This window comes from Filicampus tigris, chromosome 3 (assembly GCF_054856515.1).
Source record: "Filicampus tigris isolate MCC_2025a chromosome 3, RoL_Ftig_1.0, whole genome shotgun sequence".
Taxonomy (NCBI): Eukaryota; Metazoa; Chordata; class Actinopteri; order Syngnathiformes; family Syngnathidae; genus Filicampus; species Filicampus tigris.
Genome location: NC_141219.1, coordinates 16,277,535 through 16,305,265, shown reverse-complemented (window position 1 = coordinate 16,305,265; position 27,731 = coordinate 16,277,535). Strand labels below are relative to the sequence as shown.

At 39.4% G+C, this 27,731-nt stretch overlaps 1 protein-coding gene and 1 long non-coding RNA gene across 2 annotated transcripts; one reads left to right on the top strand and one right to left on the bottom strand.

Annotated features, from left to right (window-relative positions):
* The first annotated feature begins 735 nt into the window (after nucleotides 1–735).
* Nucleotides 736–7,390, top strand: rhcga (Rh family C glycoprotein a). Its single transcript, XM_086025136.1, has 11 exons — nucleotides 736–1,009; nucleotides 1,972–2,164; nucleotides 2,384–2,534; nucleotides 3,740–3,887; nucleotides 3,964–4,130; nucleotides 4,199–4,336; nucleotides 5,556–5,692; nucleotides 5,826–5,950; nucleotides 6,426–6,499; nucleotides 6,613–6,686; nucleotides 6,783–7,390. Exons 1-11 carry the CDS (start codon nucleotides 793–795, stop codon nucleotides 6,814–6,816), a joined length of 1,458 nt encoding a protein of 485 aa, XP_085881262.1. The 5' UTR covers nucleotides 736–792; the 3' UTR covers nucleotides 6,817–7,390.
* Nucleotides 7,391–16,389: 8,999 nt separating this feature from the next.
* On the bottom strand, nucleotides 16,390–26,345 carry LOC147150070 (uncharacterized). The gene is made up of 3 exons (XR_015086319.1): nucleotides 26,246–26,345; nucleotides 25,265–25,465; nucleotides 16,390–16,787 (listed from the first exon to the last, which is right to left on the bottom strand). It is a non-coding gene; the product is annotated as an uncharacterized LOC147150070 (long non-coding RNA).
* Nucleotides 26,346–27,731: the final 1,386 nt, after the last annotated feature.

The window sequence follows — 27,731 nt, the reverse complement described above, 5'->3', positions numbered from 1 at the left end:
CAAGTGGTTGCACAAACAATAATCATCTGAATCCAGATACATTTATTTAGTACATTATACATCGACTTAAAAAACATCTGGATCCAGATCATTTCATTTTGTGCAACCACATGACAAAATATAATTGAGTAAATTCAACTATCATTTGTTTTCAGTGTATATAAATAAGATGTACTGCCCTGGATAAAGGAAGTTTATTCAATCCAATCAAATTAAGTTGGACCCAATCCTAATAATTTAGTTGAATTAACCATTATAATTACATTGACCCAACTAAAGAAAATTTAGAAAGACCACCAAAATTGTTTGACTCTTAAAGAAAACCATCTAATAATGTAAAAATCCTTTACATTTATTTTGAAATAGCTGAAATGAGCTATATTTTCAGTGTAATGTTCCACTCTTACAGTATAAATCTGAACAGGTGTATAGCTGCAGGAAAGGTGTATAGCTGCATATTTCCAAGCACGGATGCAAATGTTATATTATGGTCCTATAATTAAAGGAATAGTCTCTGTGTAGTGTTAATTTGTGCCGTTCCTGCTGAGCTTCCTGCTTTGTTAGGAATGTTGCTAACCTTGATACAAATGCAGAACTTGCAGGAAAAGGAGTGGTGTACGTGCTCTCAGGTGAGGTGTGCGCCTGTCCATGTGTCTGCGCCTGTCCATGTGTCTGCAAACCGAGAAGAGCCTGACGCAGGACACACCCTCTCCTCAGGTCTCCATATAAATGGACCCGCTGCGATGCTACAGTGGAGGCACAGCGAGCTGAGCATCATCAGGTCAAGTCAACATGGGGAACTGCTGCGAGGCCATCTGCAATGTCCGAAAGAACACCAACGTGCGGGTCAGTCTGCCGGCGGTCTGCTTCGTGTGGCAGATTGCTATGGTCATCCTCTTTGGAGTGTTCATCCGCTACGATGACGAGTCGGACGCTCACTGGGAGGAATTCAAAGAGGCAAATAACATCACCAGTGATATTGAGAATGACTTCTATTTCAGATACCCTAGTAAGTGTCTTTTTTTTTTTTTTTTTTTTTTAATCATTATTGCTGCAGTAATGTCATTTTTCATCTTCTTTGGGAATTGGCTTTCACTGTTGAAATAAAAAAAAAAATGCCAATTGTATTTTTTTAGAATAATTTTTAATGGTTTCATTTATTTTAATGTATAGAAAAAAACAAGATGTAGCATCATTTAAAAAAAAAAAAAACAAATCATAGAATCCAAAGAAAAGAATTGCTAGGGTGTTCAAATGGATTCCATGTGTTTCACACATGGTGATGAAATATAAGAAATTAATACTGATAATACGAATTGGATATATATCATACATCATTACCATATACCTTTTTTAGAAGGAATCAATTGCAATCAAATATGTTATAAATGGTGATAAGGACAATAATTCATTATTAAAAAAAAAAATGATTGCAAAGTCATTTTGGGAATGTGTTTCCACAGTTTACACACACACACTCACACACAAAGTAATATTTTTCCTCTGCTATTTCTGCTTTTTCCCCTTGCAAAAGATTGACACTGTCGGCCACGCCTTCTGTTGATGATGATTGATCTGACTTGGTCAGGTGGTTTCTTAAAAAAACAACACCTACAAACTCCCCCTTCAAGAGGTTATTTGAAATATTAACCTCTTGTTACTGAAGCCTGTTTTGCCCCCCCACCCCCACCCCCCCAAAAAAAAAAGTTTAAAAAAAGAAAATATCGTTATCAGTTATTAGTATTTTATTTTATTTTTATTTATTGATTGATTTTTTTTTGCCGGTGGAAACTGGACAGGACACATTATTCCATGTTTCTACCAATAATGATAAAAAAAGATGGAAAAGTGAAAAACAAGAATAAAAGGTCATCATTTTTCTCTACTCTCTAAATGCTGTATGAACCATAATGAACTGTGGCTCGTTTTGCGTGACAAAACTCAACATGAGCAACGCCTTTGCAATTTTAGGTTTCCAGGATGTCCACGTTATGATCTTTGTTGGATTCGGTTTCCTGATGACCTTCCTCAAGCGTTACAGCTTTGGGGGAGTGGGCTTCAACTTTCTGATCGCTGCCTTCGGCCTGCAGTGGGCTCTCCTCATGCAGGGCTGGTTCCACGCCCTAGACCCAAAAACTGGAAAAATCACCATCGGAGTCGAGAGGTGAGAGGAATGCTCTTGACAAGGAGGAGCTTTGAGTTGTTCTTGTTTGATCTGGAGCTTCCACTTTGCGGCAACACATAAATGTTTTGAATGGCAGGCATAGTCCAGGCAGGAATGTTGCACTCAAGAGTCATTTTAAGAGCTGAACCTTCAAGTTTGGCAACTGTCTGCATTGTTCAAAAGAAAATTGTCTGTTTTTTTTCTGAACGTTTCTTACAGTTTGATCAATGCTGACTTCTGCTGCGCCGGCTCTCTGATCGCCTACGGTGCCCTGTTGGGTAAAGTCAGCCCCGTCCAGACGTTGGTCTTCACCTTATTTGGTGTGACGCTCTTCGCTGTGGAGGAGTACATCATCCTCGACCTCCTACATGTGAGTCCCACCGACAATCATTTAGTCGATAGTACGGCGCTTGAGGGCATTTTCTATTTTGTGCTGGCGCATAAGACGCTCAACAGCCTCAACAGAGCAAGAACATCTGCATACTCTACTGTTGTGCGGAATGCAAACGAAAACCGCAATGACAAATCTTGTTTGAATAATACCTGTCAATCAGAATAGAGCATTATCGTTTTTGCAAAGGCTAATGTTTTAATTTGCCGCAGTTGTGCCTAATGAAGCGTCTCATGATGACTATATGCGTTGGTGCCTTGGGATACAAGGGACCCCGCTTGTCAATTTGAGGAGATTGCTTTGACCTACTGGATAGCAACAACAAGCAGCAGTTTGGCAGGGAGTGAATGGTACTTCAAAAAGGAAGCTTGAAATTGTCTAATGCCAATTCCTGTTAAACTGTACTGGCAGACTAAACAGAAAACGAACGGAATTGCATGCTGCGTATTTAAAACAACCACATAACGTTCCATCACAAAAGTCTGCTAGCTCAATGCTAACACACAAATCGCCATAGACAACAACAGATATTGGAACATAGATAATGAAGCAACATATGTAGACAGACAGTCGAATACTTCTTCACTTTTCAAGGAGACCCCCCTCCCAAAAAAACAGTATATTTGTTCAAACATTAACATTGCATGGTCAAAGAAAGAAGGCCATTTTTAATCATTTAAATAGGTCAACAATTTGAAAACAAAATAGCTCACACATACAGTATGTGGACTGACATGTTACAATACATTAGTAAAAAAAAAGAGAGAGTGAGAGAGATTTTAACATCAAACGTTTGGCCTGAGGCCAGTGACTCAGTCAGTTGTGTAACTCTTCTTTGTGTGTGTCTCACTGGTGGTTAAGGTGCACGCACCAGAAGGAGCAGAGCAATGTCTATAGAATGGAATCTAAAATTACCACAAAACCTGTTTAATTCTTCACATCCCAAATTACTCTATGAATAGTGTGCTGTTTTTGTTATTACAACGCAATGCAATTTTTTTTTTGGCAGGGAGAGCGTGGGCGCCGGAACACATTAGCGATACAGTACTTCCATTCATTTCAATGGGGAAAGATGACTTGAGGAGGATTTTTGTCTAATGAATCTGTTTACGGAACAAATTAAATTGTATGTCAAGGCACCAGTGAACTTCCATTCATCACGCTGATGTGATTATTTTCAACAGTGCAGAGACGCCGGGGGCTCCATGGTCATTCACGCCTTCGGGGGATATTATGGTCTGGCCATCTCCTGGGTTCTGTACCGACCAAAACTTGACCTAAGCAAACGCCTGAATGGATCCGTGTACCACTCGGATGTGTTTGCCATGATCGGTACGAGTCTTTTCCTCACACAAATGCCATTTCCAAATCCCCAGCGGCTGACGCCCGACTTGTTTTCGTCTCGCAGGTACATTGTTCCTGTGGATGTTCTGGCCCAGTTTCAACTCGGCCATCACGGACCACGGCGCCGGTCAGCACAGAACGGCCATCAACACTTACATCGCCCTGGCGTCGTCCGTCCTCACCACCGTCGCCATATCGAGCTTGTCGCAGAAGAGAGGAAAACTGGACATGGTAAGCTTCAGGAGTTGAAAAACAAAACGTGAGGAGAGTCATCACTAACGTGACCTTTCACCCGATAGGTGCATATCCAGAACGCCACCTTGGCTGGTGGCGTTGCCATGGGAACTGCGGCCGAGTTCATGATCATGCCCTATGGAGCGCTCATTGTGGGCTTCCTCACTGGCATCATCTCGACTTTCGGCTACCTTGTTGTCTCGGTGAGCTTTTTGCCTGATTTGCAGGTTCAAAGGGGGAGCAAGATCTGAATGTAGCCTCCCTTCACTATGTTTCACTATGTTTTTTTTTTTTCCTGTTGGAAACAATGGTCATGTGCACGACAAAATGTGATTTCAAAAAAATATGAATTGTTCTATTTTCTCTAGGGGAAAAAAAAGGGGGAAGAAATGTTTTTCCTAGTTTTTTTTCCACACTGTAAAAAAAAACAAAAAAAAACTTTATTTGAGGGGAGGGGGGCTAAAACAGTCATTTAAGTTGGAACAACTTTAAAGTGTAAATTATTGACATGCAGGTTAGCACAACAAAGCAAGCAAGATGTTTGTTCCAAAACAATTTGCTGAGTTTTTGTGTATTTACTTATGTCTTTAAATTGGCGACAATACAAGGGACAATTCATTCAGTAAAATTTGATTTCTTTGTTGAAAATGTGGGAAAGACAATTTGCAAAATGTAAGATATTTTGTTGATTTGAACATCTTAAAATTCCATCGAAGTTTGTTGCCTTGAAATTTTGAGGTTTTTTTTTTTTTTTTACAGTTTGTCGGTAACAGGCTTCCATATCTATCAAACTAGCACTAGATCGTGAAAATAAAACATGGCAAAAATGGGACCACAGTATTTCATAGCTGTTATTTGAAATGCATAGCAATCAGGGGCGGAGCCATGGGTAGGCCTGGGTGTGCACAGGCCCACCCAGATGGACAGACTGCCCACCCAGTGAGATTCATGAAAAAATATAGTTTTACATTTTTAGTAAATTATTAAATTGTTTAGAATTTGTGTTTCATCGGTTTTTTTTTTTGGTTGTTTTTTGGGGGGGAATATTAAGAATGGCATAATTGTGGTTATCTCAGGAAGATCTGAACTTCATATAATACAATTTGTCATTTTATTTGAATATACTATCTGTCGGGAGAGGAGGATTGTGCTGAGTGAGAAAAATATTCAGGCCCACTCTGATTTTTCCAGGTCCACCCATTAGCCACGTTCTGGCTCCGCCCCTGCTAGCAATATTGCAGAAATATAGTGATTTCATCTCATCTTTGTTGAGTGCAGCACCTTAGGTTCTACAATACCAAAAGATATCATTTCCCAACAGTTGAACTGGCTCAAGCAGATGCCCGAGTCCAATGGTTTACATGTACAGTACTAATCATAACACTTACTGTATCACCCCCGCCCCCCTCCCCCTCTTCTCAGCCCTTTTTGGAAAAGTACTTGAAACTGCAGGACACATGTGGTGTCCACAACCTGCACGCTGTACCGGGCATGCTTGGCGGCTTTACCGGCGCAATTGTTGCTGCTGCCGCCACTGAAAGTGTCTACAGCGAGCAGGGGTAGGCAGCTTGCACACTCATACATCTGTCACCGATTTAATCGGAGAGTCACATATAGCTACTGTACTTTGTATCGATTTTGCAAAAATATCTGAGAGTGATGGAAGCTAAACGACACTTTGTGTTCCTCCAGACTGAAAGACACCTTTGACTTTGAAGGCAAATTTGAGAACAGGTCTGTGGGCACACAGGGAGGCTTCCAGGCTGCTGGCACATGTGTGGCTATCGCTTTTGGGCTCGTAGGAGGAGCACTTGTTGGTGAGTCGGACTTTTTATATGTAGTAATCTAATGCAAAATGTTTACACCAAGAACTACCTAAAAGTAAATCTCGAAATACACTCCCAACATCATGACCAAAATTATACTACAGTAGTAGCTAAGTTTTATTTGTAAAAAGTATATTTAATACTATAGTATGCTACTGTAACATTGTGCACAGTTTGCACATTAATAGATACAACTCAACTTTACTTGGGCAGTGATTCACTTTTTTGTGCTCAAGTTAGAATAAAATCTCATTGTTTGTTTTTGAATTGTAAACAATTTATTTACATCAAATAATGTATCTTAATATATCTCAATATATTTGCCTCAAAAATGTTGGGAGACACTGATTTAAACAAAGTTTTATAGGAGCACGGCGCATGTTGAAGCTGTATCTTTTGAAAACTGAAAGGCAAAATAGAATACGTGAACATTAGTTGATCGTGGCGCTTCATTTTGTTCCACCAGGTGTCATCCTCAGAATCCCAATCTGGGGCGACCCTGCCGATGACAACTGCTTCGACGATGAAGTCTACTGGGAGGTGAGTGTGCTGTTCTACCACCAGATGGCGCGCTTGCCCCGTGATCGGCCCTGGGGTGACGCTGTGGTATTGCTGATCATGAGGAACTCGTTTGTGTGTTGGGGCCTTTGCAGGTCCCCGAGGAAGAGGAGAGCATCCCTCCGGTCTTGGAGTACAACAACCACATGATCAACAAGAACCAAGACCTGTAAAGTCACTCTTCTTAATTTGAGCTGCTTTGTCAAATCCTTCCTCAAAGGAAGTCTGACCGATTTTGTGTCTTATCATGATTACTTTTTGGCAGGTCTGAGTCCAACTTCTCTGTGGAGCAGAGCTAGTCATGCAGTGGATGATCCAAAAGGACTTGCCAGCACAAATACGCAATATAAAAAAAGATGGACACTTCAAGTTGCTTCAGACTAAGGAGGAAAGCTTAACTTGTGAAATGTAATATTTGCGTGAGGACCATAAATGCGTGTGTGTGAGTGCGTGTACGTGGGTGTGTGTGTGTGTGTGTGTGTGTGTGAATGTGACATTGCTTGTGCGTGTGTGTTTGTGTGTAATGATGAACTACTTCCATGTGTGGCAAACACATCACTTATACTTTATGACCATAAGAAGAGATCTGAAATATTTGTATTGTGTTTGTCTATCAAAAGATGTTGAGAATATTACGGTATATGCTCTTGTAAAAAATTTTTTTTTTTTTTAGCTTTTGTTCCTTTCAAATGAACCGAATGTGTTTGTAAGAAGTGTGTATAGTTCCTTTCCACATGCTGTACTTGTTAAAGTGACTCAAGTTTTAGTGATTATGTATGACAGTGTGCGCTCAATCACTGTAATATTGATGTATTATTGTTCTATACCAAATCCTCCAATCACTTGTAAATGCAGATTAAACATGTCACATTATTTTCTTCGTTACGCTTTATTGCTCACCTTCATATTGTATTTCCCTTCAAAATCGATCAAAATTGATAATCCAATACGATTTTTTTTAATATAGCGCATTTCACAACAGTTACGGCTGTAACGAAGCACTTTGCATACAACACCCGGGTTTAGCGTCAGGTCTCAAGTTTGCCTGTCAAGTGACAAGGAGCAACAAATACACAAACTTGTACAGAGACGTATTGACAGTCATTGAAGTAAGCTATCTATACCATGAGAAAGTGATCCTAGCACCCCCATTTTTATTCAATAATATCGATACAGCTGTGCCTTCAGTGTCCCAACTCACACATTTTTTGAGACAGTCATTCAGCCGATTTGAATTGGCGGAGAGTAAACAGTTTTGCCAAAAAGATGCCTCAAGCTGTTTAATGCCACTCGCAATGAACGTTTATTGTCAAATGCAACATAAAACAAAGAGAATTACACCTTGTGTATTGAAACTAACCGCATAGCATTGCCTTAGGAAGTAAATTTAGCGTAATGCTGACAAAAAATGGAAAAGTAAACGAGGCTAAATTATACAGTAGCATCGGTGTGGTGGCGCTTAAGGTGCTATTTTCATTATTAAAAGACACATGCCAACATCTCCTGGAGGTGATTCCTTGTGGCCTCTGTTGCTGCCTTGATTGTGATGGTAACGAGGTACGGACAGGTCAGTCAGTGGGGTCATTTCCTGACCAATGGAGTGTGACTTAATGAACTCAGTGCACAGGGAGGATGTGTGCTGCGTGTCACAGTGAACGTCCTGATGGGGTCAAATCCATTAACTATCATTTAGTCATTTAAGGTCACAGAGGTCAAACATTTTATTGACCCACATTTATTGACGGTACTTGCTGTTTCTCTTTGTCTGTGGTGGTCAAAAATAGGCATTGTTTTGCATCATTTAAACATCATTTTTGTACTATACTGTGTATCAGTATCCTCTATTAATTCATGATGTTTTGGTATGAAATTTTCCCACAAGCCAAAGCTACACTTAAAAATGACATATGAATAAAGAATAAATAAGTTACACCTATAGAGATAACAATGCTCAGTCAGAACGTTTTTTTTAAACTCTCCTGATGTTTTGCTTTTCTACTGAATTCATGAATATGACCCACTTTATATTCAATCAACCCAATTTTTTTCTGTTTTGTTTTTAACCAAATAAGGCCGGCATAATAAATTCCACCATCAATGCTCCATTTAATCAATTCAACAATATATTTACCGTTGTGTTTTATTGTGGCAGAATGTTTCAAATGTTTTCCCGCCCATATCTTGTATGACGAATAATGATCCAATGGAACCGACCATTAGATACCTCTCTTTATGATCCTTATTTTAAAGTCTCACAATCCTACAAGTGTACATAATGTTGTGGCCAGGGGGGGTAAAAAAAAAACAACCTCAATTGATTCAAAGCTTTTCTTCATCTTAATCAGCTTCTTTACTTGCATCAATAAGTATTGAAATTGGATTGTATGCGGCAGGAAGTGAGAGATGTTTCTCCTCGGTGATTTTGCCCAGAGAGGACCTTTTGAGAATGGTCTTAGCCTGCCGAGAGTGTTTGTGAAACCACTTGGTCTGCTATTGTCCTCCTGGGACTGGCCTCCGCTGAAAGGCTGCAGAAGCCCTGTAATCAGATTAAAGGCTGCTGGGCAGGGGAGGAGGGACGTCGAGGAATAGCCGAGATGCCGTGGAAGTCCCCTGACCGGTACCTGCCACTGAAGTGTAGGAGAGGGGCTAAATAACGCAGCAGGGGGGGGGGGGGGGGAGGCGGGAGCCAAGCCGGAGGGACAAATTGGCCTGTTGTTGCAAGGGGATAATGGAACAATGAAGGAGGGGAGTATAATCAGTGCATATAGACTCGGAGAGAATCGGTGCAATGGGGAAAGGAGGAGAGTGGAGAACTCCAAAGCCGTGGCTTCGTCCCACCCTGCCCCGGCAATTATATCACCTTTGTGAGCTGATTGGAGCGCCCTGGGCTCCACCCGTACTTTCTCAGTGAAGAAAACCCCCGAGAGTGGATCCCATAAAACTTGTTTTTGTTTAGGCTTAGGGGATAGTGCAGTTACAAAGCCTTCACACCCCTGTCAGCTTCTCTAACGATTTCGATATGACAAGTATGTAAACGAACAACAGAAATAATGTGGTTGCGCAAGTATGCACACCTTTTTGTAAACATAATGTGTTTGGTAGGTTTTGCTAAGGTTTGAAGAAACCAAGGTCATTTTTTTTGGCCACAAGGTATGTTTGACCCAAATAAAAAACTGCTCATAAGCTAAAATGCACATATACAGTGGAGCATATTGGGGACAGGAACTCAATTAGGGATTGTTTGTCTTCAGCCGGAACTGCAGCCGTGGACTAGGTGGAGGAACTTATGAACAGTTACAAATATGCCAGCTGTGTTAGCACAAAGGTTCCACACTTCTGGAAGAAAAAATACTTTAACTGATCTTGATTTGGGGGTTCGTCAAGTCAGAGGCACTTTAAATTGCGGTAAGTGTGTGCTGACTCTTATTTATCATGAGTTTAAAAGTGATTGGCAGTTATACTCGAGTGTGCAGAGTTGTGCGACCACATCATTTCAATAAATCAGTGTTACTTCTCGTCTGCCCAAAAATAGTACATAAATGAATAAATAAATAAATAAATAAATGGAGTAGTACTTGTTAGATGTCACATTAATAAAGGAAAAGGTTTTGAGAGGATTATCTTGGTCCTACTTTTTAATTAAAAAAAAAAAACCTAGGCATTTGAATAGGGGAATGTAGACTTTTTATATGCACTCTAAATCACATTCCTAATACTTTCTGCTTAAATCATAAAAGTTTGATGAAATGTGGATCTTGTTGCTTTGAATCAAAAAACTTTTTCCACTAAGTGCCACTCTAGATAAATTCAATGATAGATAGATAGATAGATAGATAGATAGATAGATAGATAGATAGATAGATAGATAGATAGATAGATAGATAGATAGATAGATAGATAGATAGATAGATGCTTCACTGAGCACATCATTGACTCATCCACTCCCCAGGCAACACGAAGGTCAACACCTTTTTGATTGAGCTGACAAGCGTCTATTGGGTGGGGGCAAAAGAGGAAGTCTCAGGGGTTAGGGTAAGACCTGTGTGAGGACGAGTGCCATAAAAATCACCAATCACAGCAGGGGAGTCCTTTGATGGTCCCGTACTGGCCCCCCGAAAATAAAAAAAGTTTGGGACTAATGATTAGGAGATTATTAGAAGGAAGAATTAGAGGAGGTTGAAAGTGTTTTAGGTCAATGTTTAATATATAATGTGTTCATATTTCTAGTGGAAGGCTAACGGTTCATTTGCAGTCTTGTTGAAGTATTCTGTTTTCAGTGCATAAATGCAGTGCAGTTGTACACCACTGGAATCAATAAACACACCAAAAAAAACATATAGTCAAATTGTATGTATGTAATGCATAGGTAGACAGAATTTTGTTGTTACGGCGGTTCTGATTGATTGCACGTGTGCCTAATGAAGTGTGCTGCTAACATGAATACACTAGACTTCAAAAGTGCCTTTCCATAAGGTTACACCAGTTTCGAGGGAAAAAGTTTCATCAAGTGCACCTGAGGTGCATTGACAGAGAGATGGCAGTAAATTCTCACTCAACATCAGCGACAAAGGCCAATAAACGCCATAAAAATGTGGAGGGAAGAAATGAAAAAAAAAAAAAAAAAAAAAAGCAGGGCTGATGGGGCTGATGATTCTCTTTGGGGGTGTTTGGGTGAAAAGCAACAGCATATGTATTGTGGGAGGCCCTGACTCGCCACCCTGGAGAGCGCCCTGTTCCCACGGTTTGCTCAACAAACAAATGTACCCCAAGAACCCCCTCCCAATACACACACACACACACACACCCACACACACACACACACACACCACCACCGCACGCAGGGTGATGTCATTAATTACCATCAAAATGAGCATGACAGCAAGCAAGTGTGCGTGTGTCTGCCAGCGAGGCTTTGTGTGCGCGTATGTGTGAGTGCGCGTATGTGACTGTGAAAGACAGAGAGAGAGAGAGAGAGAGAGAGTGCGAGAGAGAAAGGGGCAACGGAGGGAATGAAAAAGAAAGACACCATTGTCCTTTATGAAATAAAGAAATCTCCAGTGAAGCAAAAATGGAGCAAATTCGTGCATCTCTGAGCGCGAGCTGGCCTGTCACGTCTCGTCAGAGTCTCACAAAACATGATGTGAGCACGTTGCCCGGTTGTGTGAGAGGCCGTCAGGGACATCACTCAGGGTTACCTCTCACACACCGGAGAAACGCTCCCACAAGACTACTAAAACGCTCTCATGCACATGACTTGCAATGCTCTCATAAAACTATTGGCAACACTCTCATGTAACATGCAATGCTCTCACGTGTACTGAAACACTCTCACTCACTACTTGAATGCTGTACTACACGCTTTTTTTTATAGTTAACATATACTAAAACTAACATTGAGGAGAAAAAAACAATTTTTGTCAATGAAATAAAATAAAAACGAAAATGCTTTTTTTTTTTAAAAAAAAAAGTAAAACTAACTCAAACAAAATCTGATGTTGATAAAACAAAATAAGACCAACTATATATCAAAATTGTTCTTCGATTTCGTCTTTGTCATTATCATACATGAGCTTTTTGAGGTCATGTTAGATGTATTTATTTTGGTATTACCGTACATGCATACAAAAAAGGGAAGGAACTATCGTTTAAGAAGTGTAGTTTACTTTACTTTATTACACAATACTTCGTGACCTTTTTAGTTAATATTGCACTCGACAAACACTCCATTAAAAAAAACTAAGAGTAATACTAAAACAAATACATACTAAACTAAAACAAAGCATTTTCAAAAACATAACTAATAAAAACAACATTAACAAGCCTGCTCTAAAAACACATGAAAACTAATTGAATTTTTAAAAAGTCCAAATGAAATAAAAACTGAGTACAAAGGAAAAACAAGATTTGGACACCCCTCTAATAGAACGACAATTTTGATATTGGTCCAGAAAAAAATGCTTCCGAGTCCAAACAAAACCACGGTTATTGAATATTCATAACGAGTCCGAGAATATCCAAGGAAGTGAAAGCTTGAGCTCAGCTTTGCCTCTTGTTGGGCTGAGAGTCCATCAAGGACGTGTCTTGGTTATTAAATCGAGGGAGAATGGGACAATCCAACAGCCTGGGCCTCACTACCCTCCGCTTGTGCACTGAAGCAGGCCCAGGATGACGATTATTGTGCCATGTATGAATGCGTGGCATGCCACCTCATCAACGTTTGCGCTGATAATTGTGAGTATTTGATCTCCAATAGGTGGAAAGAAACTGTGTTAATTAGAAGCTTTGATCAGGAAGCCATGCACAGAGAAACAAACACGTGCTTTGTTCCCTCGAACAAATATCTGCTTTCAGGGTTTCCGTCGCACCGCAGCAGGGAAGTATTTTGTTTCCCGAAACGTCCGTCTTCAGAAAGTATTCATCCTGCTGGCTCATTAGCCAATCGGGCAGCAAACTGACACAACAACTCACATTTACTTTGATATGGAGGCCTGCGGAGTAAAGGAAATGAACATTCGGCATCACCTTGCATTAATAGTTCACATAGACATGATCAAGTTAGTCATAATTGTGTAAACACAGCAACACTAATTTATGCCTTCATTTGACTTTGGCTGCAGGATATGTGCTTTATTTTCCTCAAACATCTCCTGTTGGTTCATAATGCTGCCGCTCGCCTTTCAACTGGAACGCCTAAAAGGGATTGCAGAGCTCACATTCTGGCCTTCCTCCAATGAGTGCTTGTGCACTTTGGAGAATTGATGATTATTTTTGGTTTTCAAATCTTGAAATGGTCTCGTCCATCCTTACTTACCTCTTTGAGCTGCTGCATCCCTACACTTTACGTATACTGACGTCCAAGCAGAAGCTCAGAGGGGACGAGGATCTGTTGCTGGTGCCCAACCATGGATGACCTCCAAGTGGACACATGACCCTTCACCTTCACTGTCCAGTTTTAAAACCCGCCTTAAAACCCATTTTGAGGACCAAGTTTGGACACCCCTGAACTAGACAGAATCATTTGGTAATTTTGCGGCTGGTGAACGTATACCTGTAATGTGTCCATGCTCCTAGAGGGGGTGCTGTAGCACCCATGACAAAACACCTGATCGAAACGTTTGCATGGTGAGCAGAAGTTGACAACATGGGAGTATGTTATCCATCTAAAACGAATACATTTCTAAAACAACTTATTGATATCTGAAAGGCTTATAAACACAATTTCCTAAACATGATTTTGTTCTCTCTCTTCTCTCAACAGAGAAAATTGTTTTGGTGAAAAAAGCAAACCTTTCCAACGGGATGTTACCATCAGGTTTTTCTCGCGCAATAAAAAAGCTGCATAACAATAAAAAAGCTGCATAACAATAAAAAAAACTTCTAATTATATGGAATTGTGGCTTATTACGTTGCTGAAAAGGGTTTTTGTCCTACCACGCAGCCCCTTAAATTCACCAAATAAGGACTAGCTCGATGAGGTGGGAATCAGTGAATGCCTAAAACAAACTGCGGAGGGGCTCTAGCCAAGCAGCCGGGGGCTTAAGATATATTAAATTACCATGATTGGGACTTAAAGGCTGTTTGAGAGGCTGGGGAGCGTCAAAGTGCGGCTATTCATGTCTGGGGAGCTAGGTCAATAGGTTGGGGAAGTTCACAGGACCTGATGGCATTCTTATGCAAATGACAAACACAAGAGCTAAAGCTCAGTGAGTTGGAAGATATAAATGACCGCGCAATCATCTGCAGACTTGCACACACACACACAAATGTGCTGCCCGCTTGAAACTGCAGCTCAGTCAGTCGCTTCCTATACTGTACAGTATTGGTTACATCCTGGTGGTTTTGATGCACATCCAAAAATATTGTTTGCCACATGGAAAATGACAAACTTACTTTGCACAATCATATCATAGTCTAACTAACGGGATGCCGTGCTAAGAACCTCATCAATACTGTAGCACAGAAATGGGCAACTTAAACGATGGAATGGGCTATACCAAACAGCTCAATTTTTGGGGTTGTTTGGTGCAAAACGACCCATTTTTGGGGTTGTTTCCTGCAAAAACAACCCAGAACGTTGGGTCAAAATGGCCCAAGTAGTGGATCGGTCCATTTTGGACCGCAAATGGTGTTATTTTTACCGCTTTAAAATTCCACCTGGCGTTTTTACCTGATCGCCTAAAAAGGTGCACCCAAAGTGAATTTGAAGTTGTACTTGAAATATGTCCAAAATGTGCGTATCTGATGGAGATACGTTATGTAACGATTACAGCAGCTAATAACGTGGCTTCATGAGTACAAAGCTTGGTGTCGACTAACTATATTACGGGAATACTTTTACTGGACCCTTGTTGACGTAATGGGGTCATTTTTGATGGATTATGACATCGTCTTGGACATTTATGAGGCTGAAATGAGTGAGTTCTGTATTTTTTTGGTGTTAGCGATTGTTTGACTTAAATGCTCGCCAAGCCTGGAGATATGATTGTATCTTAAAATGTTTGATATCATTCGAATCTGCAAAAATTCATTTTTCTAATCATATTTAACATGCCCAGGCATGTTTTGAAGTTGTTCTATATAGAGAGAATATATAGAACGACCCGCGGTGGGCCGTTCGAATCGTTAACCCATCCGTTTTTAGAGTATTTATAGGCTATGCAGGGGTCCACTGTAGAGGTGCAACGATTAATCAATGATCAACATTTTTATTTACTATATGACTTTATAACACTAACCAAATCAGAAATAAATTGTGTTAGTGCACTTTTGGCACTGTCAATTTGAAAAAAAAAGGAGTCTTTGAATAAAGGCATGGAAATTACAACATGTTTTTAAAAAACAGATTCATCTATTAATCGACAAAATAATTAAAAGATTAATCTAATACTAAAATAATCATTAGTTGCAGCCCTAGACCACTGTATGGCAAAGAACTCTGTTTAGCAGCTAACCGTTTTTAGCTGCTTAGCTGTTAACTTCCATGGCTGCCAATAGCAATCCAGACCTTTTTCTCTGGAGACGAGCAGCATCCTGCTGCTTTTTATGGTGTCGATGAGCCTCGTCTGTCTGTCGGACCGCTGCTAGAAATTTCCATCATACCACTGTTAGCTGGCGATCAGCTGGTGGCTAATACCAGCTACTTCCTCAATTGAGTATGTTGTTAGCTAAATTCATATTTTTGTTGTTGTTGTTGTTTAAAAACGAACATAAGTGTTAGCGCCTAATCAAAACCGCTAAAGTGAAAGATGAACTATAAGATAAACATGAATGCCAAGATCAAACAGGAAGGCGGGTTGAAATTCTTTAACCAGCATTTCAAGATTATATTTGTTCCACAAATCAAATGTAATGTTTTGCACAAGCCTGCTAATTAAGCCGGGTGAAGGCGACAGCTGTCTCTGGTCCATTTTCAAATGCACTTTTCGGACATGACGTCACATTTAGAGGAATTCAAAATATGAATTCTTCATTCTTCTGCAGCAACGCCATAGCAAGAATTGAACATGACATTTGACCTTCCATACACCACACGCTGTTATTATTCAGTCATTCCTTTGGTTAAAGAGTGAGGGTCAACAAAAACACGACCCCTGTGAGGAAGCAGCACGTGTGTGGCGACTTGAGTAAAGTCAATCCGTGTCCCAGGAGAGCGAAAGGTCACGACTCTTCTGTCCAACTCACTTTGGACATCATGTGAACATTTGTCGATCTGTTGTCTTGCGTTGTCACGCTAACGCTTTGAAAAGACCGCTTGAGAAACCAATGAATGAAAATGTCACTTAAATAGAACCTCAACTCAGTCTTTGACCAGATCACATCTATTGTACTATAATATGGATTCACCATTACATAAATATAACTCTTTCACAATAAGTTGTTACGCCTCTTTATTTGCAAGAGCAGAACTTTGTGTGACAACATTTCAATAAAAAGATCTTCAGAAAATAATTGTAATTCTTATATCAATTCATTTTACTGCAAATAAAAGATGATAAAAGGAATGCAAACCATACAATAATAGAAAAGAGTATTTATATGAATTATGTTCTCATACAATGACATGACATTAAAATGAACATTCAAACATGATTCAGTTCAGATGTCATGTTTTCTTCCATATTGGCGTTTCAGTCATTTATAGGTGAAGTCTGAGCATTGCTTGTGCTTCAAGTTCTGAGACGTGACAGTTGAAATGTCCTTAAACTGCATTTGCACTAGATAGGCACTTGGATGACAGTCCACAACATAGTGGGATCCGCTGATGCTTTTCCTGAAAAGACAAAAATAGGTCATGTTAGGACTTTTACACACAACAATAACACTTTTAGAGTTGTGACAAGTGATTCCAGAGCGACACCATTTTTCACAGGTTCAGTGTGAAACTGGATAGAGTTCATGAGCAAGTCAAATCAACAGCCTAAAAAAAAAAAAGTTTGAATTTGTATTTTTAGTACAGATTCCGTTTTTTACAATCACATTTCAAAGTCAATTCTGAATTCAAAATCTTGATCATAAAAAACAAAGTTCAGTGCGAGATCTTGTGATACTTTTGTGCCATCTAAGTCTGAATCTGAATGTAAGATGTTGACTTATGTTCTATTTTTGAATGGTAAAGATTTATTTTTTTTAATTCAAGGTGTTGAATTCAATGTTAAACTCAGATGGCACAAAAATACTAAAACATATATATCTGTGCCACCTGAAATCGGAATGATTTTTTTTTTTCATAGATTTTTTTTAGAAAGAAAAATCTGCAAAAAAGATCTTTTGTGGTATTTTAGTGCCATCCGAGTTTGAATATGATTTTGAAGCCCACATTTTTGACACCAATTTTTATTTTATCATTTTATTTCTATTGCTGAATTTATTTATTTTTCAAATATCCCACAAAATCTGTGTAATACAATTCAGCGTCCTGAATGTGATGTTTTTTTTAATACATTACTTTTTTAGTAAAAAAATCTGTGTACGCCATCTGAATTTGAGATGTCGACTTTTTTCCACTTATTTTTATTTACACACACCCAAAAAAATCAGCATTAGAAATTAAATGGTGAAAAAAATTGTATAAAAAAAATCAACATCTTTATTAAAATTCAAACTCAAATGGCAGAGACATACTTCCATTACTTGGCAGCATTTAGAAGATAAGAGAGATCCAAATGTTTGCTTCTTTTTCGGCATTTTCCACCCTCTGTATTGTTGACAGCTCGGCTTTCTTGCCGCCACTCCTCAATGCAGCATCATGCTTCTTCTCAGAGTGGCTGTGTCCCCACTACCCCAACTCAACCCCTCAGACAGCATTCAGTTTATGCAAATGAGCTGCTTTTCATGTGCCACTTAATGTAACCGCAACAAAAAAAAACTCTCTTTTGCCCGTGCACTGTTTTTTTTGTCATTTCCGTTTTTGATTTTGAATTTGAAATCATTAGGGGGGAGGACGGGGGGTGATTTGAAATCATTTTGGGCGTGTGTGCGTGTGCGTGTGTGTGGTGACGAGGGATGCAAAGAATTGTGAGAAAGGGCCGCGTGAGGATGATGAATGTGACATTCCCGGTGTTCCCAGGGTCCTGGTGCCATTTGAAAGGCCTGATGGGTGGGAGGAGGCGAGTGATTCAGCGGGTGGGTGGATGCTTTTGGGGTTCTCGAAGGTCGGCGGGGGGCAATTTTTGCACAGCTGTTGGGGGACCCTACGTCTCCCCTCTCTCTCCCTCAATGTGTGTTTGTGACAGGCTGTCCTTTTCACTAACACATAGTCAGGCCGTCCAGCCTGCTGCCATAACAACGCCATGGCCCCTCTGTCATCTTAACGGCAAGAGTGGGGCGGGGTTCAAAAGGGGGAGCAGAAACAGTCAATGAAGAGTCCAGACATTTCTATCCTGTGAACTTGAACTTGACTGGCAGTCTGAGTCACTGGCGGGAAGGAATGGAAATGCATCCTCGGATGCTTTTGTGCTTTTTGTGAAGTGGACCCCCTGCCACTTGCGGTTGGATAGCAAAACCTGCAAACGGTGAAAATCTGCGTACACTTGATGCCCATTATAATGCATTGAAAAAAAAAGTAACATGAAAAAATAACTGAAAAAACGGGGATAAACGTCGTCACGGATGCCAAATGAGTATATGCAGGGTTCCGTGTAGTTTGAAATGAATACATGTAAAAGATGATTATGATCTTACTCACTCAGATGCTTCTTATAATGGTCAAAACAAACTTTCAATGAGATGAATTAAAACACTAATGTATAAATATTAGCTTGGATCGGTAAAAATATTTTAAAAATGATACGCCCTCTCATCTCAATATTGATAATATTGAAAATTTAGCACCCTGCTGCAGTTAAAAGCAATGAATGGCGACCACACGTCTCTACTGGGGGTCTTAACAGCTCCGACCCACTCGACCATGGGAAAAAAAAAGAGGTGTGAAAGGTCCCCCGTCAGTGTTACAAAGACAAGAACAAGCCGGAGTGGGATAATCAGGTTTATCCCCGGATTAAGGCGGGATTGGCAGCTGCGGTGTCCTGGTGGGTGGACAGACAGATCGGCGGTTCTCCATCAGTTTTACTAGACCAGGCAGCCACAGTGCTGCTGCCACATGGCAACATTTACAAAACTTCACCATACCCAAATTGCGTTCACTCAAGCCTTTAAAATAAAGTCTGTTTATTGTATTTTATTTAGCAATTAGACTTTTTTTATAAATGACTGTTTGTTATGTAGGCTTTATGGTCCTTTTCCCACCAGGTGCGTCCATTTTGAGTGCACGAAGCACAGGTCAAAGTTTAGTTCCCAAAATGCTCAGAAAACCTCAACATCTTCATCTCCGCCACTTCCAGCTCTGCTTTGTCGTTTCTTGAGTGCTGCTGTCTCTACTCCGTACATCATCGGCCGGCCTCACCACTGTTTCATAAACTTTCCCCCTTCATCCTAGCGGAGACTTTTCTATCACATAACACCCCTGACACTTTCCTCCGCTCGTTCCAACCTGCTCGGATCTGTTTCTTCACCTCCTTACCACACTAACCGTTGCTCTGGACTGTTGACCCTAACTATCTCTTCTCTCTCTAGCCTCACCCTTCCTCCTCCACCTCTCTCATTCACGCATACTGTATATATTCTGTCATACTTCTGCTGTCATCGGCTAACATCATGATCCAGTCTAACTTCGGCTATCAGCCTCTCCATCACTATTGCAAAGAGGAAGGGACTTAGAGCTGATCCCTGATGCAGCCCAACCTCCACCTTAAACTCCTCTGTCACCACTTGGTGACTGTTCTGCTACACTCATACTAGGGCTGCTCGATCAAGCGGTTTTGAATCGTAACCGAATTTTCTGGATAAAACGATGTTTAAAAACGATGTTTAAAAACGTTCAAATCGGCACGTTCGATTTTGTTATTTTTGGTGTATCTAAGTCACCGTAGTTTCCTCTGCATTTCCGCTTCCTCCCACGAGCGCGCAGTCCGAAACAATGACAACATCCATGGCTACCGGCGATTCTGCTATTTGCTCAGGCAAGTGAGCATTTAGTTAATAAATCGGGCAAAAATAGATCTGTAGCGTAGTGTGTGCCCCGCATGTACAATACAACCCGTGAGCAAGTAACTCAACGTCTGAAAGGCGTCACTTTTTTTCTCCTCTACAACGAACCTCTGGCCAGACAGACTATGCATCCACTTAAGCTTGACAGTGCATTGTATTATTGAGTGACAGTTTTGCACTAATCATTGATTTATGTTTAAGTAAGATTAAGGAGAAATGTGAAAGGCTAGTCACTAGTTGGTTGGCAAAATGACTTGCTGACAGACTGTTTGGTTTACAGACTTGACTGTCTACCTTCTCTCATCTTGATGATTTCGTTTCGGATGCTATATGCACTTTCTTCTTTCATTATTGGTTTAATTAAGAATAAATCTGAAATCTATTGTGTAAGTAAAGTGCTGTTAATCCCAATGTGTGTATTAAGTTAAATTGACTGGCATTTTGAGTTCAAAGAAAGAAAAATTCAGTTTAGATAAAAGACATTCAAAATACTTCATTTTTCATTCTTTTTTATTTTACAAAGAAATCGTAATTGTAAACGTAAAATCGGGTTTGAGAGAAAATAATCGGGATTTTCTTGTTAGGCAAAATCGAACAGCCCTATTTAGTACTCTTTCTAGAAATGAAACCGTACAGTACTGTTGCTCACAAATACTCACTTCTGTCCTAAGTATTGTATTTAAAAGTACAATACTTAAATACAACTGAACTGTACATTTGTTTTTATTGTACTTGAAAAGCTATAAAAAAAACAAAAAACCCAACTGTAGCTGATTTTAAACATGGGTAGCATAACTTTAAGCTTCATTCTAATATGTTTGATTGTATTTCATTTCTTAAATGTTGTCAATTTTATTTGTATTTAATTCACTGTGTTTTGCATAACACTAGAGATAAACTATGCATGCTACACTTTAAGAATCACTGGTCCAAATGAAGTATGAAGCATACAGTACACAACTATGCACAGAGCTACACACATACTCACACATGCGCGCGCGCGCGCACGCGCACACTCACGGTGAGAAAGTGTCACGCCGACATAAAGAGGCGGTAAGACAAAAGCTGACTTTTCAGGAGACGTCTGTTGCTGTCTGGATCGTGGTTCCCACCTCTTTACCCAGGCTTCCCTGCAGCCCTCTCTCTCTCTCTCTCTCTCTCTCTCTTTCGCTTTCTCACAGGAACAGACACACTCACACACACACACACACACACACACACACATACTCGAACACACGCTTACACAGACACGACGCAGGCCTGCCTTTGTCGAATGGCCCACGCACAAAGCCGCCATTGTGGAGCAAGGCCTCGTTCAGAATGATAATGTGCATGATGAGGCGCATGTTTACCAATATGACCCTTAAATGAGGCCAAGGGAGTCTTAAGATGACTTCCATATAGTGGTGATCAATTACGGCAGTTTATGACACAATAAAGATCACGTATGCGTTGTCTTTTCTGGGTCTAATTTAGGGGTCGCCAACCCTTTTGAAACGGGATTATGCAAAGGCCATCGGTTTGATACACACATCTGAAATATCAAATGTATTCAAATAACCTATTATTCTATGTTATCGTTCATGATCAATGATATTCACTGTATTGTAGGTGAAGACTGGTACATTCAAATCAATGTTAAGATAAATATCCAAAATCAATACTATTGCTATAAATCTCTGCAAGTGTTTACATTTGAAATGATCGCACCTACAACATTCCTAGGAAATTACAATGTCCCATCACTGGTGCGCTATTTTTAAAACAGGCCTTGGGCTACTCATGTGCTCGTCGGGAGCTACCTGGTGCCCGCATCCAGGTCGCCCTGTGGGTGACCCCTGCCACAGAGCATTTTATGAATGTGCTGTATCTCTTCGGGGGATTAATTACAGGGACAGTTTGCATTCTGTTCAACATTCCACTGGAATCTATCTACCACTAACATAAAAGAAAATGCTGAATGGATGGAACATTTTACGGAAAATAACTTCACTTTATGATATTTGAAATATGACCGAATCAAAAAAACAGGTGGCACATGAACAACATTCTGACATAAATTAGGGAAGTATAACCAAAACGGTAATACAAGAAAAGCCTTATTAAAAAAGTATAATAAAAAAAAGGTTGAAAAAATAATAAATAAATAAATAAATGAATAAATAAATATACAAATAAATAAAACAAAATTGTGCCTTTACATTTTTTACAACTAATGACGTCTCAAATTTTTGATACCGGAGTCCTGTGCAAACTACAAATAATCTCTGCACAAGTGAGCATTATTATCTTTTATGCGCGGGTGTTTTTGAAAATGTGTTGCTGTGCCTTTAAATATTCCGATTCACTCGTTTCTATGCAATTATGTTAATGAGCCGTGGGGTTTTTTTGTGTGCGTGTGTGTGTGTTGTTGTTGTTTGTTTTAGCTGTGCTGTTGTATGAGCTTCATTTTCGGACGTGATAATCTCTTGGGATTTTTTTGTTTTGTTTTGTTTTGTTTTTTGGGGTTTTTTTTGCAAAGTGAAGACATAATTTCTCTCTTTTCCTTTTCCTTGAAGCACAAAATATTGATGTGGAATTATTATGTAGGGTCTGTGGCGCTTTTTAAAAATACAATGTACGTTCGTGTTCAAAGATTCAACGCAAAGGCACCCGCCCACATTTCAGCGAGTATGCAGCATGGCGTAGTGCTTTGCGCTTCATCAACATTCCGTTCCAAGTATCACTACCTTTTAATCCACTCTATTTTTGCAAGCGTGACAAACAGAAAAACGAGGACACTCTCAAGCTTTTTTTTTTGTAATGTACTCCAAATTTAGAAGCTACAACCCAAAAGCAATAAAATTCCGTTTCACATTCCTCCTCACATTTAGTTGTGATTTAAAACACACCAGAGAGGCCTGCATGCGTTTGACATTTACCATGTTTTCCCATCCCCATTGGCACATTTTTTCCGTTTAGCACACATGTACAATTTATGGAATTACAAACATTAAAAAGCTATATCAAAACCTTTGTTCAGATGATCAGAAATACGTCATTTGAAGTGCAGATTTTGGTTCCCCCAAAAACCTACCACAATATAATAATTACAAAAACACTGCTTAACATGATGGAAAGTTGGTAAAAACTGTTTTGAAATGCATTTAGCTAGTGAAAAATATAATAATACTAATAATAATCATATTAATAATAATAATAATAACAATAACAATAATGGCACATTATACATGTAATAGTGTGAAGCAACTAACATTTACAGTAAAGGAAATTGCCTTCATTTGTGAAACGAGACATGAATTTAAATTGTAAAGTAAAACAAAGAAAATCACTATTATTCTTCATTATTATTGAAAGTAAGATATAACCTAACTCAGGAGAAGTTTATTCTTAAAAAAAAAAAAAAGCATACATTGTAGTGGGATAGGAATGTTACTTTGGGATTATTATAGTGTATTATTGTAATCATTTATAAATGTTATTAATATTTTGGGCAACTAGTGCTTTTTATATATTTAATTTGTATATTTAGTTGGCAGTTTCATAAACACATCAGCGTTTAGTCTGTCATGGTGACAGTATTATGGAATGTATAAAGTAAATGTAGAATGCTTTGTTATATGCAAGCATGTTTGATATGATTTTGTCATTTCCAAACATATACTGTACTTGTAAAATGACTCAAACTTTTACTTATTCACCATTTTAATAGTTGTCATTATTTCATTTCATTATTTTAGTCATTTGCATTCCATTTATGATAATTAATTAGTAGGATGTACTTTCCTTGATTTGTACTTTAGTCTAACTTTTTCCATTATTATTCCTTTTAGGTGCAGTATCATCATTTACCGTACTTTCTTCACTAATGAAACCTAAAGGGTTATACTGTAATTGCATTATAATGAGATGCATAACCAACTGTAGGTTACCAAATCTGCTTCATCGAGTGTGACCTGTGAGAGGCCTCAGTAAGGTGACCTCATCGTGAATCTCCACTTAGTGAGATCCCACCGCACACAATAGGCCTTAAAGCCTGAATAGTGCCAATTAAGTATGGCAGCTTTTGCATGTCCACAACCATGCAGGCAGGCAAAATGTTAAGATGGCTGACGAAATCATGCTAGCAGCGGGCATGCACGTGCTGTCTCAATCAGGCCACGAGGCCTTCATTTGTGTGACGCATTGCTTTGTCTGCCTGCAGCTTGGAGGAGAAAAGAAGGATTGAAAGATTGTCTCTTAGCATGTTTTATTCTACGGTTGAAAAGTAACGACATTTATTAGAAATTGCTTACACCATTTTTTTTTAGGATAACTGAATTCATTATGGGATAAAAAAATCAACAGACAACACTAATGGGGATTTTTTATCACTCATTTCTTTTTTGTTTTATTTCTTCTTTTCCTGATGGGCAGTCACTTGACTGTCGGTTGCTTATGCTGAAATATGAAGATTCACTTTCCCATGTAATGAAAGAAACGATACATGTCCTTCATCATTTACATGTGTAATAGGAAGGAGGGAATGTATTACACGTTTGTAATGCCTAGTGTCAAATATACAAAATACAAATATATTAGTTGAAGCCTTTACGATGATGTCCTTTGTTTAGCAATTAGGCTAAATGCTGCTATTATTGGCGTACTGCACCTTTAAAGGTGATGGGTTGATAAAACAACCCAATTTGGGGTAAAAATTGTAATTTTGAACCCACAAGTTTTAAGGGTGTGAGTGCCTGCGCTAATGTGTTCATCTTTTAAATCAGCAAGTTTTTCCCTCTTTTTTAAGTACCTGAAAACAACTTGTATTTAGCTTACTGTAAATAGACTGGTGAAGCTTAGCAGTACAGAAAATATATGGATGGAAAATCATTTTGTGAAATGAAGAACACACTTTTTAGTCTTTTTCTATTACTTCACGTACAGTAAATTAAATCAATGCACAAATCGCCCAATTTAGTACTTTCAGTTGACAGAAACATATGTGAAGTATGGGATCGACTCAGGCGGCAGGTAATAATTGGAAGAATATGAATATATATGTATATGAATATGAATACTAAACTGATTCAGACCCAGGTGGGTGGCGAGTGAAGTTTTGATCAGGCCTTGAGTCTTCATGAAGCCTTTGTCAAATTAGTCAATCTTCATATTTACAAAAGAGAAAAACTACATGTAGATACTCACAAAAATCAAACCTACCTAATGAAGAGCAAGTGCATCTCTTGTTTTTCTTCTGCCCTCTTGTCTCAGGAAGGTTTGAAGGTCATTCCTACTTTCGGTTATCTAGCTTTATGATGGATGATTAACACTCATACAGCTAGATAACCAAAGACAGGAACAGGCTCTGTTCTTTGCCATCACAGCACACAAGTGTGTGTGCGTAAGCGTGTGTGCTCCTTCCTGCATGGGGACAAAACACACACAAAAAAAATATGAAGGTGAATTTCATTACAGGGATGTGTTCATTATAAAATTCAACAGGCCCAACAAGCTCGCACAGCCCACATTGCACTTTACTTTACAAAGTTATTCTAAATGCACTCATTGTCTTTAAATCGAAGTGATTTAAGTCGAGTGTGACCTCTTTCTAGCATTTAATACATACATTGATTTATATTGTAGTTGGCTGGCTGTCAAAAATAACAATTATGTTCTATTGTTACACACACTTGTTTTGGTTACAATCATAGGCCCCAAAAGGGGGAAAGATATTTCAATCATTTCAGTATTTTGAGGCGACACTTAATTTGAATTTGATTTATTTATTTTTTTGCCTGCACGGATGCCTTCAATAAAACACATTGCACCTAAAAGTACACAAGGCTTTGCATGGCTGTCAATATATTTATCACAATATGATAATAAAAATAATTTTAAAATACCATTTCAATTTATGGAGTAGCTAATCCACAATAATCATGGGACGTATCTGGGAAACAGGGCATGCATCACAAGGACAAATCTCAGGATATTATCAACACATTACAATAATAATCAATTAAATATATATTTCCAAGACACAAATTGTGGTCTCGGCAAGCAGGACTATTGTGAAATATATATTTATATATACATTTAAATGTTTGATGCCTGTCTTGGTGAGGAACAGCGTGATGTCAGCTTTGATGGAAACGACGACAGAATACGTGCACAAACAAGACCACGGGAACGTTAACTTACACGCATCCGTACAAGATGTCCACCTGCCGCATGCGTGGAGCCCCCCCAGCCTCCTCCTCCTCCTCCTCCTCCTCCTCCTCCTCCTCCTCCAACATCCACCACATGTGCTCGTGGACATAGAGCATCCTTCCGGTTCCAGGTGTGACAAACAGGTGATCGGATCGATATATGGGACCACATGCTCTCGGTGGCCCGTGGAAAGAAGCTGCAGGTTGCTCCCAATCTTTGTATCCGTCTCGTGGGCTTCCAGGCCCGCAAGAGGAGGACGCGCGCGTTCAGTGGCCGAGAAGGCGCCCTCATTCCCGGGTGCGGAGGCTGTTTAGTATCGCGCTCCCTGATGATGGAGCCTCCAATGCAGCCTGTCGCCTCCTCTCGTCCTCTTTTCGCCACCCACGAACTCCTCCCCCTGGTCCGCATGACGTCACCGAGGGACGTTCCAGACTCGCCAATCAGAAAACGATTCGCCTCCAGTGGAACAGTTTTGATTAATAACTTCCTCGGAACATTTATTTTAGATCTGTCTGAAGCAACTGGCGTTGTGACATTAATTTAGAGTAGACATCACAAGTTGATGAAGATGATTGATATGACGTTTCAATATGCACATAGGCAGATTAATAGAAGCCAGCAAAGTGCAGTGATTTAACGGTAAAATCTTGCAGTAATGGATGTATACAGTATTCATATTTCAGACTTTAAAGAGGACGATTCGAAAGGGGAAATACATTTGCTGCCCACTGTCAATATGCAGAAAGACTGCTTTGGACATTTGGAACATGTAGTCGTTCGACAAGTCTTCTGAATTGTCTTACTAGAGGACAAAAAGTCTTCTGGTACGTACAAGATGATACTCAGAAAACTTTCCAAAACGGCCTTCAAGATTCGGAGCAGAAATGTAACAACAAACCTAATGAGATCAAAGGAATTAGCTGAAACATGATTACACAAATATAATGGTACGTTTTTATCAACACTGAAACAGTTTTCAGAATTTTGTAGATCGATCCGGTGGTTCAACTGAGGTCCTAAAGCAGGAAAATCAGAGCTTTTGCAACACAAGAAAACTAAGGTTCTTACATTTCATGGTATTAATTTCAGCCAACAGTTTTAATATGATGAGTTGGTATTTTATGTAGTTCTCGCTACTGCCCAATCGTATGAATCAGTACTAAAACCTGTATTGATCCAAATAGAATTAGTCACATGACTCCGCAGTTTGAAGTCTTGGCACTTAAATCTACAAAACTCACTTCAGTGCAAAATTCGCACACAGAAACAATTAAATGCAGTTGATAACTTTGGACGAGGTTTGATACGACATTTAAGGACTTGCAGGCGTCTTGTTTCTAGCCATGTAGGTGGATTCAAAGGTGAGCCAATATGATTTGCACTGAAGAAAAAAAATGTACTTTTTTTTTGGAAGTAACACTTATTGAATGACTACAACATATATTTAACACAGCAGTTTATTTTACACACAGAGCCC